Raw genomic sequence first — 15,846 nt, 5'->3', positions numbered from 1 at the left:
TTGCCCCAGTATTTTCTTCTAAGAATTTTATTGTTTTAGTTTGCACATTTAGGTCTTTATTCCATTTCGAATTTGTTTTTGTGTATGGTGTGAGGCATGGAGAGAACAAGACTTACACATGGGCATCTGCAAGTGTTCCATAGAATCCAGGTAACATTCATGATGTTTTCATAGTTTATGGCCCCACAGAAAACCAAACAGCAAACAAACAAAACCAAGCCGTAGCTGTTGAGTTTCATGTGACTCTATGTGTTACAAAGTAGAATGGCTCCCTAGGGTTTTCTTGGCTGTAATCTTTTTTTTTTTTTTTTGAAGGGCACCGACTTTATTGATTTAAAAAACTTTGCAAGGACGGTGACTGTTCAGCAAAAAAGGAGCAAAATGGCGTAAAAGCAGACCAGAGGTGAGGTGAGGCTGAGAGTAAAGGAAGGGGCCAGGAGCCTACTCGGGAAAGCTGGTAACTATCACCACGGAACTGGCAGGGGAAGGAGGAGTAAGGGGTATTCATGCAGGAGTGAGAATTCCAAAAAAGTTGAAATGGTGAGGGGAGAGAACTCCTAAGAAACCCTGGAGTATGTTGGAGGTGAGCATGACAATAGCAATTTTTTGTTGTAGGGGAGAGGTGAGGTGGTTGGACTTTCTAAGGATAGGCAACCTCAGGCCTTCTATGTTACCTCGTTTTTGTACATTTGCCAGTACTTAAATTGATTAATTGGTCTGTCTATTAGGCATTAAGGGAAGAGTTCAGAATTCTAGAAGACAGATATCACTCGAATAGTTTATAAAGTTTCTTTTATTTTCCTCAAATTTTTTAGCAGTAATATTAGATATTATCTGCTATTTTCTCCACCCTGCCCATAAAATTGCTTTCTTTTTTTTTCTGTTTGGTTGTCTGTTTTGTTTTGTTTCAGATGTTGGAAGAAAGGATGCTCCTGTTTGGGGGAATAGAAAAGAAATTCATCCATAATCAAGTTTCATGGGCAGGACCTGGTCCTTCTCCATCAAGAGAAGTTATCTGATTTCTTTCTTTAATAACAGAGGAAACTGACAGTGATGACATCCAGTTATAACTTCTCCTTTCTCATCTGGGTCATTGACAAGCAAGCTTCCTCCGTTCTCTCAACAGAAATATTACAAAGTAGCAAGCATGCATTTTTTCATGATGTAAAGCAAGAAATAAAAATGTTGCAAGTTAGTTTATGCTTTGGTTACATTTTTTTTAGTAACATGTGAGTTATGGTATCATGCTTGAGGAACAATGGTCACAGGCACCAAGCCCATCTTTTTGCAGCTGAAGGAAGAATTTTCATATGGCAAATGGCCAGGAATCCCTCTGTTTAAAAATGCAGAATTTGTCAAAAGCCTTTTGGACTACTGGTAGAAAGATGGAAAGAGACTGGACTTTGTTATTCTGCTCTTTGCTTCAAACTCGGTTGTGCTGTTTAGTAGTCATTTCACCTTGGGCAGGGGACAGTCTATTTGAATCCGAATTTTCTCATGTCTAAAATGTTGGTAGAATCCCTGGTGGCACAAATTGTTAAGCGCTCAGCAGCAAATCAAAACATTGGCAAACTGAAGCCACCCAGCAGCTCTGCAGGAGAAAGACCTGACAATCTGCTTCTGTAAAGATTACAGCTAAGAAAACCCTATAACCAAAAAAAACCCCCCAAAAACCCAACAACAAAAACCCATTATCATTGAGTCCATTCCTACTCATAGTGACCCTATAGGACAGAGTAGAACTGGCCCATAGGGTTTCCAAGGAGTGCCTGGTGGATTTGAACTGCTGACCTTTTGGTTAGCAGCTATAGCACTTAACCAGTATGCCACCAGCATTTCCAAGAAAACCCTATAGGGAAGATCTACTCTGTCACATGGGTTCACCATGGGTCAAAATCAACTTGACATCATCCAACAACAACAATTACTGATATAAATCTGTCAGTTACAGGGTTGCTATAAGGATTAAATGAAAAAAGTCATGTATAAAATTCACAAAGTAGGCACTGAATAAAGGTAATATTCTCCTTTACCTTGAGAAACATGCTCACTAAAAGACAGGGACTGTAATAGTTATGGAAGCTTTATTTACAATAGCCCCTACTGGAAGCAACAAAAGACAGGCCAAAATGACCATCAGTAGTAGACTGAATTAAAAAAGAAATCATGGTATGTTCACATAGCATGAACAACTGCAGCTACAAAGACAAGGATAAATCTCAACGGCATAATGTTGAGTAACAGAAAATAATATGTATTATAGAGTTCTATTAATAGGAAACTTTAAAACAGGGAAAACTAATCTGTGGTGATGGAAGTCAGAAAGGGCTATCTTTTGGAGGGAATGTGGACTGGAAGGGGAAAGAGGGTTTCTCCTGGGATGCTGAAATGTTCTATACCTTCATCTGGGTGGTGGTTACACAGGAATATACCCTTTGCCGTTGACTCTATTCCAACTCATAATGACCCTATAAGACAGAATACAACTGCCCCATAGAGTTTCCGAGGAGTGCTTGGTGGATTCAAACTGCTGACCTTTTGGTTAGCAGCCACAACTTTTAACCACCATGCCACCACAGTTTCCCACCCAGGGATATACACAGATAAAAATTCATCAACGTATACGTTTTGCTTGGATTTGGGAAATAATATTGGAATCATTATCCTGTGTCCGTGAAGATAGTGGACGTGACCCAGCTGGAGCTGGGCTCACAAGGACTCACAAGGACACATCAACTGGGCCCTGAGGTGTAAAGACAGTAGCTAAGACAATCCTGGAAAATATCTTTCAGGGAAGCTTTCACATAAGCAGATTATCAAAGAGAACACAAAAGACTTCCCACTTTTATCTTTTTCTATTAACATTTAGTGAATAAAAATAAAAAATTTGTTGGGCCAGTGAAGACCTCCTGTCTATGTTACTGAAACCTGTACCAATGATTTTTAAGAAAGGTAATTCAAAATGCAGGATTACAGTTTCTGGCCAATCTGTGAAAAGGTAAAGCTTTCAATGGTTTTGTACATTCGTAATGGTAATATATACTGATGACTCTGTAATGTTCCTTGGACTCAGGCAGACAAGGCAGTGGCAGCGTGCTTGTCCGCTTCCCACTTTTACCTTTTTGAATATATGCTGAACAAAACTTTCTTTTTGCTTTGCTAAACTTTATGATGTTTGCGACCCTACAACAGTTTTATGTAACTAATAAAAAAAAAAAAATTTCTTTCAATAAAAAAAGAAAAACTGCTTTCTTTGCTTTAGGAGCTGGATTTTACATAGCCATCAATTTAATTAGGAGGCCTGGTGGCAGGATGGTTAAGTGCTTGGCTGCTAACCAAATGGTGAGCAGTTGCACCTCCGAGAGAGAAAAGACCTGGTGATCTGCTCCCGTAAAGCTTATAGCCTAGGAAACCCTATGAGGCGGTTCTACTCTGTCCTATAGGGTCACTATGAATAGGAATCAACTCGACACACAGCAGCAACAATGTCAATTTTATATGTTAGGGAGGTTTCTAATTTGTATACCCTTTCCTGTGCATAGAATGTGCCAATAGCTGTCCACCTTACAGGCCACACAGTCAGTCTGACCCTGGTATGCCACCCCGCTTCAGAGTTGGCCTCGAGCTGACAGGCAGATTGTGAGGGTCATGCTCCATCCTCATTGACATTGACAGCTGGAGATGGCACAGCAGCAAAGCACTGAGAAAACGAGGCAGTGGACTGTGCTTCCCACCCTTAGGCTGCGAGGCACAAGCCCCGGCAACGGAGAGATTAAAAAGCCTCTCAATTTAAAGAGACAAGAGGGAGGGGAATGTGGGCTGCACAATTTATAAATAGACATTGCCCGAGGCTGCCTGATGGAGAAGTGATTGTTTAGTAAATCTTTCTCCTTTAGGGATCCCATTATCAGAGACCGTTTGAAAATACCACTTTTATTTTGTCTTCTGGAGGAGATCCTGGGTTTTATCAAGTCAGCCCTGTTGGATGCTATCTCTCCCTGCCAGGTTTAGGGACAGGCCTTCAGCATTTTGAATCACCTTGACATGGAGCACAAAGATGATGATGATGATGATGATGAATCTTTTGCCAAATGGATGAGCAGCTTCTGGGGTCACAGCTGGACGGAGGAGGATGAGAGAAGACTCCGACTCCGGGAACGCCACCGATCACAAGCTGCTGGTTACAGGAAAACCTCCCTGCCCTGCCCTGTGAGTTCCTAGCCCAAGGCCAGGGGAGAGGTGGGGGAGGGGAGGGGGTTTCTCAGAGATCGTTTTTTTGGAAGAGTCCTTGGATACAAAGTTTTCTTTGGCTTAAAATCAGTGCTTCCAAACCTTATTTTTTTTTTTTTTAGTACCCTCAAAAGTCCCTTTTATCATTTTCTCTTATCCTTAAAGGGGCTTGATTTTCATCTATTAGGTAATGGTTTCTTTATTTTTAGTAACCTAAGATATCTTTGCAGCCCTGGTGGCCTAGTAATTAAGAGCTCAGGCTGCTAACCAAAAGGTCGGCAGGTCGAATCCACCAGCCACTCCTTGGAAACCCTATGGGTCGCTATGAGTTGGTATTGAACTATGAGTTGGTATTGACTTGAAGGCAACGAGTGTTTTTTTCTTGTTGTTGTTTTTTGGGGGTTTTAAGATATCTTTAACTGCCCCTCATAAGCCTGAGGTATGCTGTTAGCTGCTGTTGAGTCGGCCCGACTCATGGCGACCCCCTGTGTTACAGGGTGGAACTGCTCTGTAGGGTTTTCTTGGCTGTGACCTTTACGGAGGGTGTTTGTCGGGCCTTTCTTCTGTGGACCCACTGGGTAGGTTTGAACTGCCAACCTTTGGGTTAGCCACTGATGGCAAACTGCTTGCACCACCTGGGTGATATAATTCAAACCAAAAGAAAAAAACTTGATATTATCTGTGAAAATGATTGCTGTGAATAAATGTGTGATTTCCATTAGACTTTTTGAAACACTGAAATTAGCACAACTATTTGGTGGACCTCTAGGGAAGCGGGGATCCTACCTAACAAATTACTACCTTTGATAAATTTAATATACTTTTTCTTCTCTGTTGCTATTTGGTTTCCTAAGTGGGGAGGGATGCAAAATTCTTTTGCCTTCAGCACTATTTTCCTATGGCTAGGCAGAGGACCCAGTGTCTAGGGAGCAAGGTGCTAGCAGGAAAGCTCTTGAGAGGGGAATGCGTGGGCCTGACCAGGTGTGGACTCCGCCGCAGGAACAGACAGCAGTTCTCGCTGCTCAACTGCAGCAGCTAGAAGGCTCCACAGTACATACTTAGGTCCTCTGCTTCAGAGTTACGCAGTGATAAGACAGCCTTTCTTTTTCTCAAGTCACCACTTAGAATTCCAGGCACTGGAAAGCAGTTCCTTAGCCCCCTGTATCTGCCGGCCTTGGAACGCTTACGTAAGTTTTGCTGTTGCTGTTAGGTTCCATACGGTCGGCTCAGACTCATGGTGACCTTGGATATAACAGAACAAAATGGTGCCAGCCCAGTGCAATCTTCTTAATCGGTGATATGTTTGAGTCCATTGTCGCAACTGTTGTGTCAGTCCATCTCATTGAGGGTTTCCCTCATTTTCCCTGACCTACTTTACAAATAAGTTTTAGGGCAGTGTTAATTTCTTTCTTTCTCTCTGTCTCTTTTTTTTTTTTTTAGCTCCCGGGTCCCATAGTACAAAACATCTGTTAGACACATTTAAGTATGTAACCAAAACCAAACTCATTGCTGTTGAGTCAATTTGGACTCATAGAGACCCTACAGGACAGAGTAGAACTGCCCCATAAGGTTTTCAAGGAGCGGCTGCTGGATTCGAACTGCCAACCTCTTGGTTAGCAGCCAAACGCTTAACCACTGTGCCACCAGGGCCCCAAAGTATGTAAGGCAACCTCTTTTACTCCCAGAGATCAGCAAGTTTGAGGAATGAGACCTCTTTGAGACACAAATATTTGAAAATAGACCTCTTCCCAAATACACATTCAAGGGCAATGGGCAAGTTTCACCATCTCTTTAAGCTTTTATTTCCTGAAATGAAACATGAAGGGGATCGGCCTGGATGCTCTCAGAGGGCCCTTCTAGCTCTAGCTTTCCATGGTTCTGTACAAAATAGACCAGTTCCGCTCTGTAACACCTGGGGTTGCCATGAGTTGGAATCAACTCAACAGCAATGGGCTTTTTTTATTAGTATAAAATAAAGACCAGATTATTGCAGTCTCATTTTAATCTTTTATGTTCCATCGAGTGAGGTGTCCATAGTGTGTGAACCAGTGTGACTAGTTTTATCACCCCAGTTTTCATATAATGAGAACCAGGCAGAAACAAAGAGAAAAACCATGATATTCTACTATCTCCACAGCTCTTTGGAGTCACAGAAAATATGAAAACAAAAAAAGAAACATCATTTGCAATATACTGTTTCTTGAATAAATTTTAGCATCAACCAGATTTTTAAAAGTGAGATAATTCACCCAATTTAGAGACATCCACTTTTAGGTTGTAATGTTCTTCTTAAAATACTGAGAAATAGCAGACTTTGCTTTGGATAGCATTCCTAAGTGATGTCCACGTGACATCTCTTCTGCTCCTCCTTGCTGTAGAGCCTGTTCAGATTTCTCTGAGTCAACAATGAATTCCATAAGTATCAGAAAAAAATGCAGAAAGCATTTGTTTATTTAGGGAGACAAAACATGAGATAAAAATTACAACCTGACTGAATAGTGCAGAAAAAGAACCAGCACAGAACACCGATCAGAAGGCCCAAAGGAGGCATTAAGCAGAGTCCTGGAGGGTAGTTAGGGCGTCTGATTCTTCATTCTCTACTTACACAATGCTACATAATTATAAAGTAAATCTATATTCAATACTTAATTTTTCCTATTTCTAAAACATGCTCAAATTTTTCTCACTATAGAGATATGAAAACAATTAGGTTTCAGTTTTTCTGTGTTTTGGTTTAAGCTCAATGAAAAGAACTTCAAAAGAAAAGCATGTGCTTGTCTTTTTTTCTTCTCTCTCCCCTGCTCCAGTCCAAGGCTCTTTCCTCTCAACTCTTAGTAACCTACATCCATCACTACTACATGCCCCAGGACAGACCACTTCCTCCTTCTTGCCTATTTTGAATGCAGTTTCCAATACGGCTTTCTCAGCCTCATGATTCATGTGAAATCGTAGTAATGGAGCATTGACTCATTTAACATATTTGTTGAACACCTACTGTGTGCCAGTCACTGTTCAAGGTACTAGGAAACAGGGGAAAGGAGGACATACATGGCCCCCGCACTCACAGAACTTTCAGTATTAGTGGAAAAGACAAATTGGGCAGGAAAGAGCAAGTTATGACAAGAGGTACAACCTAGTCTTTCACAGAGAACCCTACTATTTGGCCAGACTCATTGTAATCTGAGGTTGCTGGTTTTAAGTGAATGAAGAAATCAGATTTTACTGTCCTGATGTCCTTGATGGAAAAATAATAAAGTAATATGAGTCTCTCTCATTATTGAGCTGATGTGCCTTCTCTCCGCCATCACATGACTAGTGAATTTAAAGGTACAAAACCAAAGTAAAACGGCTTCCATTTCACTCATTTATTCTCCTTAGTGGAAGTTAATTTTTAATTCTGTTCAGCTTTCTAGTCATCTTCTCCTTCAGCATAACATGGCTCTCTTAGTGTTCTATGTAGAGCAGGCCTGGCAAACTTTCTGAGGAAGAATTTGAGTTCACTGACTAGGACTTTCCAGCTCTAAGGGGTCTTCTTCCATGCTCCGTGGTAACACAGTATGTCCTGCCTACATGGTATGATTTCAGAGGATAAAAAGTAAGCCTCTACACTTAAGGCTATTAAAAAAAAAAAAAATTACCTTTTTCTCTTTATATTCTTCCTCTGTATTCTCAATATAAAGCAGTGCAAGACATTTATGATTTTTATTCTTATCCTTGATTGACCTGAGGGTGGCTGCACACTCTCATTATTATAGTGCTCACTACGAGGGTGGGTGGGTGGGGCATAGCCCCCCAGGGGAGATCTCACAAACCTGGAGAGAGAGGGGATGTCCCTGCTTTGGGACTTGTTGCCCTAAAGTTTCATGAATCGCAGTAGCTTCTCGTATTTCAGATTATATTTGTGTTTAATTTCAGTAAGGGACAATGCCTTAATCCAAAAGAATAAAAGTAATGATAGAATTTAAGTCATCAGTAACAACTCTATAGGGAAACTTTTAGCATAACAGAGGCGTTGCTAGTAAAGGCCACAAAGTGAAGAGGGTACGAGTGAGGGCTCTGGAGCTAGACTCCAGTGTCCTTCATTTACTAGTTGCAGAACTCTTGAGCTAGTTACTTCACCTCTCTGCCTCAGTGCTCCATGAGTACACGGGACTGAGGGTAATAGTGCCTCAGATGGGTATTGTGAAGATTCAATGAGTAGAGTGTATGAAGTGCTTAGGACAGCACCTGGTACCTAGTAAGTGCTCTCAATATCATTATTATTATTTTAGAAACACTGAAACTTGATTTTTTTTTTCTGAATGCTTTCAGTTAATTCCTGCAAAGCTTCCAGAGTCTCTCATTTTCCCTTTTTTTCATTGTTTCTAGTTTCCCCTTCTCTTTTATGTTACAATGAGAAGATAGCTGGTTATTGTAATTTATATTGAAGATTGGCAAAAGGCATATCTTCATACCAAGAATAACCATCACTGGCAGTGGAGAACTAGTGGAGAAAATATTACTATAGAAGATGGAATTTAATGTCATTTGGGGTTATGATCTCTGAGGCATGTGGTTTAGATGGGCTTGGGTTGGCTACCTCAGCTTCTGTATGCATGAAACAAGCCCTTGAATTGCCCCCTAGGAGAAGGATCCTAGTGCCCTAGGCATGGAGTGTTGTAGGCTCCAAGGAGTTTCTTCTTATCGCTCTCCTCTGTTTATCTAGTTTATGATTCTGGTCTTGACAGTTCACAGTTCTGGAGGCTAGAATTCTGAAATGAAGGTTTCAGCAAGGCCATGCTCTCTCTGACGGCTCTAGGGGAAGATTCTTCCTTTCCTCTTCCTAGTTCCTGATGGCTCCTGAAAATCCCTGGTGTTCTTTGCCTTGTAGATTTATCACTCCAGTTTCTACCTCTGTCTTCACATGGACTTCTTCCATCTATATCTGTCTCTGTCTCTTCTCCTCTTTGTGTAAGAACACCGCTCATATCAGGACACATTCTACTCCAGGATGACCTAATGGTAAACTGATAACATCTTTAAAGACCCTATTTCCAAACAAAGTCTCATTCACACATACCACCTGGGGGATAGGACTTCAGCATATCTTTTTTAAGAGACATAGTTCAATCTATAACACTACTGAATAAGCAAGATAAAAACCAAAAAGCATCCACAGAATTTGGTAAGATGGACACCAATATCTTAATCATAAGTATTTGTGGGTACAAAAGCTAGAACGGAGTAGGTTGGGGTGTGACGGAAATTGAGAGAGCAAGTGTCACAATTCTTTCAGGAAGTTTGGCTCCTCTGAACTCTTTGCCCTTTGATTATTTTCCAATTGAGATTTTAGCATTGGTGTCATTGCATTCCATGACTTCTATGTCTGTCTGTATGTGTGTAACATACACTTGTTTATTTTCAGACTATTTATTAAATATTAGTAATATGTAGCACACGTATTTTTAGGTTTTTTGCCTACCTTTTAATTTTGTGTTGCTTTTGGTGACATCAGCTTTATTTTTATATAGTCAAATTAATTTTTTTCCACCTGACTTATTCCATTTGCTTAGAAATTCCATCTCTTTACAAGAACCACATAAGTATTTACTTTGTATTATTTCTTAAATATTTGTGGTTTCTTTTTTATTCAGAAATTTTAAAATTACTTTGGAATTTATTTTCAGATATCAATTTGAGGTTTAGAAAGCTTCATATATTGCTGTAATGATGGAGTAACACACTTTAGGAGAAAGGCCTTACTGATTACAAAGATAAACTTTCAGTTCAATATAAGATTTGTTTAGTCAGTAGCTTATGGACATTCTGTTTCTGTGCTAGTATTATACAATCTCTTTATATTGAATTTTTTTTCACTCTTTATTACCAGTTTCCTGAGCTTCCCAAAATTACATCATCTGACCACCATCCTAGGAGGCATTCTCATGAGGACCAGGAATTCTGGTGCCGTGCCCACATGAGGAATTCCAGGAAATGCTCGGGAGATGGGTCATTCAAGGAGCCACTGGAATCAAAAGGAAGATCTTATTCAAAAATTCAGGGAGTTTCGGAGTCCTTTGAACAGCAACTATGCTTTAGAACCAAACGCTCTGTCTCTTTGGTATGTAATAGAACTATTAAACATTTAAACCATTTGAGAAAAGAAAATCCAAAGATTCACGCTGCCCAAGTTTGAGGAGAACAAATCTAAATTCTCCTCATTTACCACTTCCTGGTGATGAGATCTTTGAAAAATGATACCCTGTTTAGGATAGCCCAGATACACATGGATTCTTTTTTTTTTTTTTAAATTGAAGACATCTGGTGCAGGAAGAATTCCTGAAGGACTTTACGAGTAATGTTTTTGTTACTGAGGTCTTCTAGTTCTTTGACCTAATTTCTTCACTCTCACTGTAATAATTGTGTCTAATTCTTTTTTGACCACTTGAAGAAGAGAAAAATTGCCGCTACTGCTCCTGTCCTTTGGTATTTAGTTAATGATTGGCTTTTGTTTCCCTGCACCTTTAAAAAGCGTACAGAAGGAACTCTCTGGACATTATCTAATGAGTGTCCACGAGTAGGTGTGGTCCATTTGTTCACGGTGACCTTGTGGAAGTCTAAGTAAAGCATGAAGTGAGATAGCATGAATGGAGAAGGAAGACTAGAAACTCCCTGATAATAAACTTGATACATAAAGTAATAAATTAGAGATAAAATAATCTGTGGGTAGCTTTTCAACTCCGCAAAGTGCTCACTGTGTGCCCTTGAGCAAGATACTTTTTTTTTTTGGTAAGTCTCTGGGTTTTTTGTTTTGTTTTGTTTTGCAAAATAGGAATAATAATATCCTGCTGCCTTGTAGTAGGAAGAGCAAATAATTAAACCTGGGTGTATTAACTGCTGGTCCTTGAGCTTTACTCTGTGACTGCACAGATAAAGACACTCAGGTGTTACCTGCATACCTGTCCATCTGGGCACAATGCCTTACCTAGAAACGGTGGCTGTTGGCACTACCACTATGCATCTTTGCCTCACAGGTGGTATCTCATTTTTCCTCAGAGTGACCCTGTGTGCATATGATTTCTCTTCAGTAGGATGCTGCTCTCTCCACCTGATCATAGGAGGAATAGGGAAGGAAGAGTTAGCGAACAGTTGTCACTGCTATCCCAAGTTCTTGTTTTGTCTTTTCTTTTTGCTGCTTGTTTTGACACGGTTCAGATTTAGAGAATTGTTGTAAGAATAGTGCAAAGAATTCCCGTACACCATTCACCTGGATTCCCCCAAATGTTAACACATGTCTTAGCTACGTAGTGCTACTGTAACACAAATGCCTCAAATAAGTGGTTTTAAAGAACAGAAATTTGTTTTCTCACAGCTCTGGAAGCTAGAAGTCCAAATCAGGGTTTTGGCTGTGTCAACTCTTCCCTGCCTATAGCTCAGGCCATCCTGGTTCCTTGGTTTGTAGATGATCTTCACATGTCATCTCTCTTCTGCAGTCTGTACTTGCTTCTGCCTCCAATCTGCTTGTTTTCTAACTCAGAAGTGATTAGGTTTAGGATACGCTCTGCACTGACATGGCCCCATTAATATAACAAAGAAAACCCTATTCCCAAATGGGATTACATCCACAGGTATAAGGATTAGGATTCTTACCTATATTTTGGGGGACAAAATTCAGTCCATTCAACGTGTTATCACATCTGCATGTGTTCTCTCTCCTCCTTTCCCTCTGTCTCTCTCTCCCATCTCCAAACAAGGACACAAGACATTCTCTTACATAACCACAGTACGATCATTTAACTCAGGAAATTAACATTGATACAACACTATTATCTAACCCATAGACCTTATTCATATTTGGTCACTTGTCCCAATAATATTCTTTTATAGAGAAATTCCAGATCAGGTATCATATCCAGTTTTCACGTCCCTTTAATCTATTTTAACCTGGAGCAATTTCTCGGACTTGCCTTATCTTTCACTGACTTTGTTTTTGAAGAGATTATTTGAGTTTGTCTGATATTTCCTCATGATTCAAATTATGAACATTTGGCAGGATTAAAACAGAAGTGAAAGAATTGCTGTTTTAAAACTGACATGTTGAAGTAAGTATATACCAATTTAGGAGACTAAACCCTGGTGGTGTAGTGGTTAAGAGCTACTGCTGCTAACCAAAATGTCGGCAGTTCAAATCCACCCAGTGCTTCTTGGAAACCCTATGGGGCAGTTCTACTCTGTCCTTTAGGGTCGCTATGAGTCGGAATCAACTCGACGGCAATGGGCTTGGCTTGGCTTGGGCTAAATCCTTCTAGAGTATAAATACATTAAAAAAAAATTTATTCTGAAAAATTTGCTAATGATTCTGGTGGCTTCACAATTCATAATCATATGTAACTTGCTTATATGACTTTAACCAATGGACCATTATGGATAGAAAAGAAACATTCTAGTTGTGAAAACACCTTAATACTCTGGAGTACCTAAATTTATCCCGGTAGCCAGAATCTTTCATAACTCCACTTGTAGGGCTGAGTTATGACCTTGATCCCCACTCACTGTTGTATATGCCCACTTGATAGACACACGGGTTCTCTCATGTTTAAGTGGGGAAAACATAATGATTTTACTTATTTGTCAGAGGCAAAGAGTCATGTGCAGGTTGGGTTTCCTCACACAGACTGTCTGCTGATACTCAATGTTTGAGTGGTGAAAAAATAGTGATTTTACTTATTTATTTTCAAAATATAGAAGCATAAATGGATACCATCACCACATTTATCAAGGCCATTCTTTTGTTGGCACTTAAATGATTCCTGAGAAAGGCACTCCTTGACCATTGAAACTAAAGCAGCACCTGTTGCTCCCCAAATTATTCCCTATTATATCACCCTGTTTGTAGTTATCATGGATACTGTGGGTGATGCAAACACTGCCCAAAATTTGGCAGTTGAACACACACAGGGGAGCATTGGGAGGCAGGCTTGGTGATCTTTCTAAAGGTCACAGTCTTCACAACCCTCTGGAGCAGTTCTATTCTGCACACATGAGGTCCCCATGAATTGGAACTGACTCAACAGCAAATAACAACAACAATAGTTATCATAGCACCTATCACTCTGTTATTTCCTTGTTTCTTTTTAGGTTTATTTATTGATTGTTTCCCTCCAGCAAGGTGTCAGATCTCAAAAGTAGAGTTTCTGTTCTTTAGAGCTGTGTCGTCCGGCCCTGGAATAGTACGTGCTCCATAAATAAATGAAAAAATGTGACTGTCTCGGCAACCCATTGAGGAATGTAAATTTGGTTAGTGGCACAGTGGTTAAGCCACTCAGCTGCTGACAGGTTGGTGATTTGAACTCACCAGCCATTCTTAGGGAGAAAGATGTGGCAGCCTGCTTCTGCAAAAGACTACAGCTTTGAGAACCCTATGGGGCAGTTCTGCTCTGTCCTATAGGATCGCTATGAGTCGGAATCAACTCAATGGCAATGGGTTTGGTTTTGTTGGTTTTGGTCATTCCTCAAAGTCATTCTTTACACAGTCCAAACCCAAAAAACCAAACCCAGTGCCGTCGAGTCAATTCCAACTCATAGCAACACTATAGGACAGAGTAGAACTGCCCCATAGAGTTTCCAAGGAGCACCCGGTGGACTCGAACAGCCGCAGCTCTTAAACACTGTGCCACCAGGGTTTCCACAGTCCTTGTACTAAAATTTAGTGTACACCCTATTATGAATGCAATTTCAGGGAGTGGATATCAGGGAGGTTAGGTTCATTCCATATGTGATCTCACTTGCCGCTTTTCGAAAAGCACCAGGAGGCTATGAATGTTACCATGCTGTGAAATCACGTTCGTCAGCGAGTTTCCTTACATAGGCTGCTGATGCTTAAGCACCTTCCTTCCTCGTCTTTATTACTAAAACCTTTAGCAATACCCTTCGATTTAATGCTAATTTATTACCAGAAACTAAGAAGTGGGATCTACTGAGCAACCAGAGCTTTCTTCTTCTATGAATATTCAGAGAAATGTGGAGCTTTGTTAGCTGTCGGTGTGTTTCTGCATATGGGGTAAAGAATTTAGCTTTACCCGAAGTAAGATGGTGGTAAAGTGGTTAAGAGCTTGGCTGCTAACCAAAAGGTCAGCAGCTCAAATCCACCAGCTGCTCCTTGGAAACCCTATGGGGCAGTTCTACCCTGCCCTACAGGGTCACTACGAGTTGGAATTGACTTGATGCGAAGGGTAAAGTAAGATGAACTTTGCCCTTGGTTCCTAGGAAAAAACCCTGGGAGTAACTGGGTGCCTTGGTCTGAGGCTTCCAGGCCACACCTGAGGATTTGTGCTGGCAAGTAGGGGCTGGCCAGACCAGAAAAGACTTATTTGTGAGGCCGATATCAGCTAGCCTCAGGAACATGATATAGGCTCTCATGTAGCACTGGCTGATAGAAGTTTGGAACACAAAGGCTCATGGAGCTTCCTGGTTGGTGAAAGATGTTCATGCATCTGAGAGGACAGCGCATTCTTTGAGACACGGAAGCTTCATGTTGGAAGCCCTCCTAGACCTTGCCTGTGTGTCTCTTCCTTATGATGACCCTGAATTGTGTCCTTTTGCTATATTAACCTATAATAGTAAGTATAGTACTGTCCGTGAATCTGTGAGTCATTCCAGTGGGTTATCAAATCCAAAGTAGAAGGACAAGCCAGCAGATGAAAGTGAAGGTGTCATGTGGACTCCCAAACTTGTGGCTAGTGGCAGTCTGAAGGATGGTGTCCTTTTAACCTGCCTTAGCTCTGGGTGGCTAGGGTCAGAGAGAGAGAGTACTGTAGGGGTGGCTGGTGTCAGAAATGACTGAGATGCGGGAAAGTGGGCACTAGATCAACCTCCACATTTTGGGGATTGGATACATGCTGATTCTTATCCATGAAGTTACTCACGAACTATCCTTTTTTGATCCTTCTCTTTCAGGGACCTGAAAGTAGAAAAGAGAGAGATGAAAGAGAGTGCCTGAGGATGGAGATAAGAGCCTGTAAGAGAGTGGAGGAAAGAAGAGGCTCTAAGAAGGAAGATCACGGAGAGGCATACATGCCCCCGCTGGTTGAAAAAGGGCCTGAATAGTACTTTGTTTCCACATCATGACTACAGATGCCACCTTGTGTTTTGAGCCCTACCACACAATGCTGGGAGCTAGGGATGGTAGCTGTACAAGGGTGTCTGCAGATGCTGACTGACAGAAGTGGGTGGTTGGTATGATTACTGCTCAAGATGACTTACGTCATACTCCAACTGCTCTGACATCTTAGTCAAGAGTCTAATCTGCTTTGTTGCCCTTTTATGGGAATACAAAGAATCAGAAGTATTTTAATAGAATAAAATTATTCTTGAGAACGTAAAGAAAAATATTTAAAGAGCCAACCCACACATCTTCACCAACCTTTCTTCCACGTCAACCCCCCAGATAATCTTAAATAAACGTCATTGGTATGACTCTAAGTTTACTTCCTTATTAGAAATAATTATGTGAGTATATGTAATGGCCAGTATTTAATGAGAACTAGCAATTAACATGCCAAGTACTATGCTGAGTGTTTGAATGCATTACCTGAAATAATCCTCACCACTTTGAGGTGGGCCCTATTATTCGCTTCG

General features: G+C 40.8%; 1 protein-coding gene across 1 annotated transcript; it reads left to right on the top strand.

The window, feature by feature from the left end:
- Window positions 1–3,937: 3,937 nt before the first annotated feature.
- Window positions 3,938–15,644, top strand: LNP1 (leukemia NUP98 fusion partner 1). Its single transcript, XM_010598605.3, has 3 exons — window positions 3,938–4,209; window positions 10,100–10,330; window positions 15,166–15,644. The coding sequence occupies exons 1-3, from the start codon at window positions 4,045–4,047 to the stop codon at window positions 15,313–15,315; spliced, it is 546 nt and encodes a 181-aa protein (XP_010596907.2). The 5' UTR covers window positions 3,938–4,044; the 3' UTR covers window positions 15,316–15,644.
- The last annotated feature ends 202 nt before the right edge of the window (window positions 15,645–15,846 follow it).

This window comes from Loxodonta africana, chromosome 20, assembly GCF_030014295.1.
Source record: "Loxodonta africana isolate mLoxAfr1 chromosome 20, mLoxAfr1.hap2, whole genome shotgun sequence".
Lineage (NCBI taxonomy): Eukaryota > Metazoa > Chordata > Mammalia > Proboscidea > Elephantidae > Loxodonta > Loxodonta africana.
This window is presented reverse-complemented; position numbering and strand designations above follow the sequence as displayed.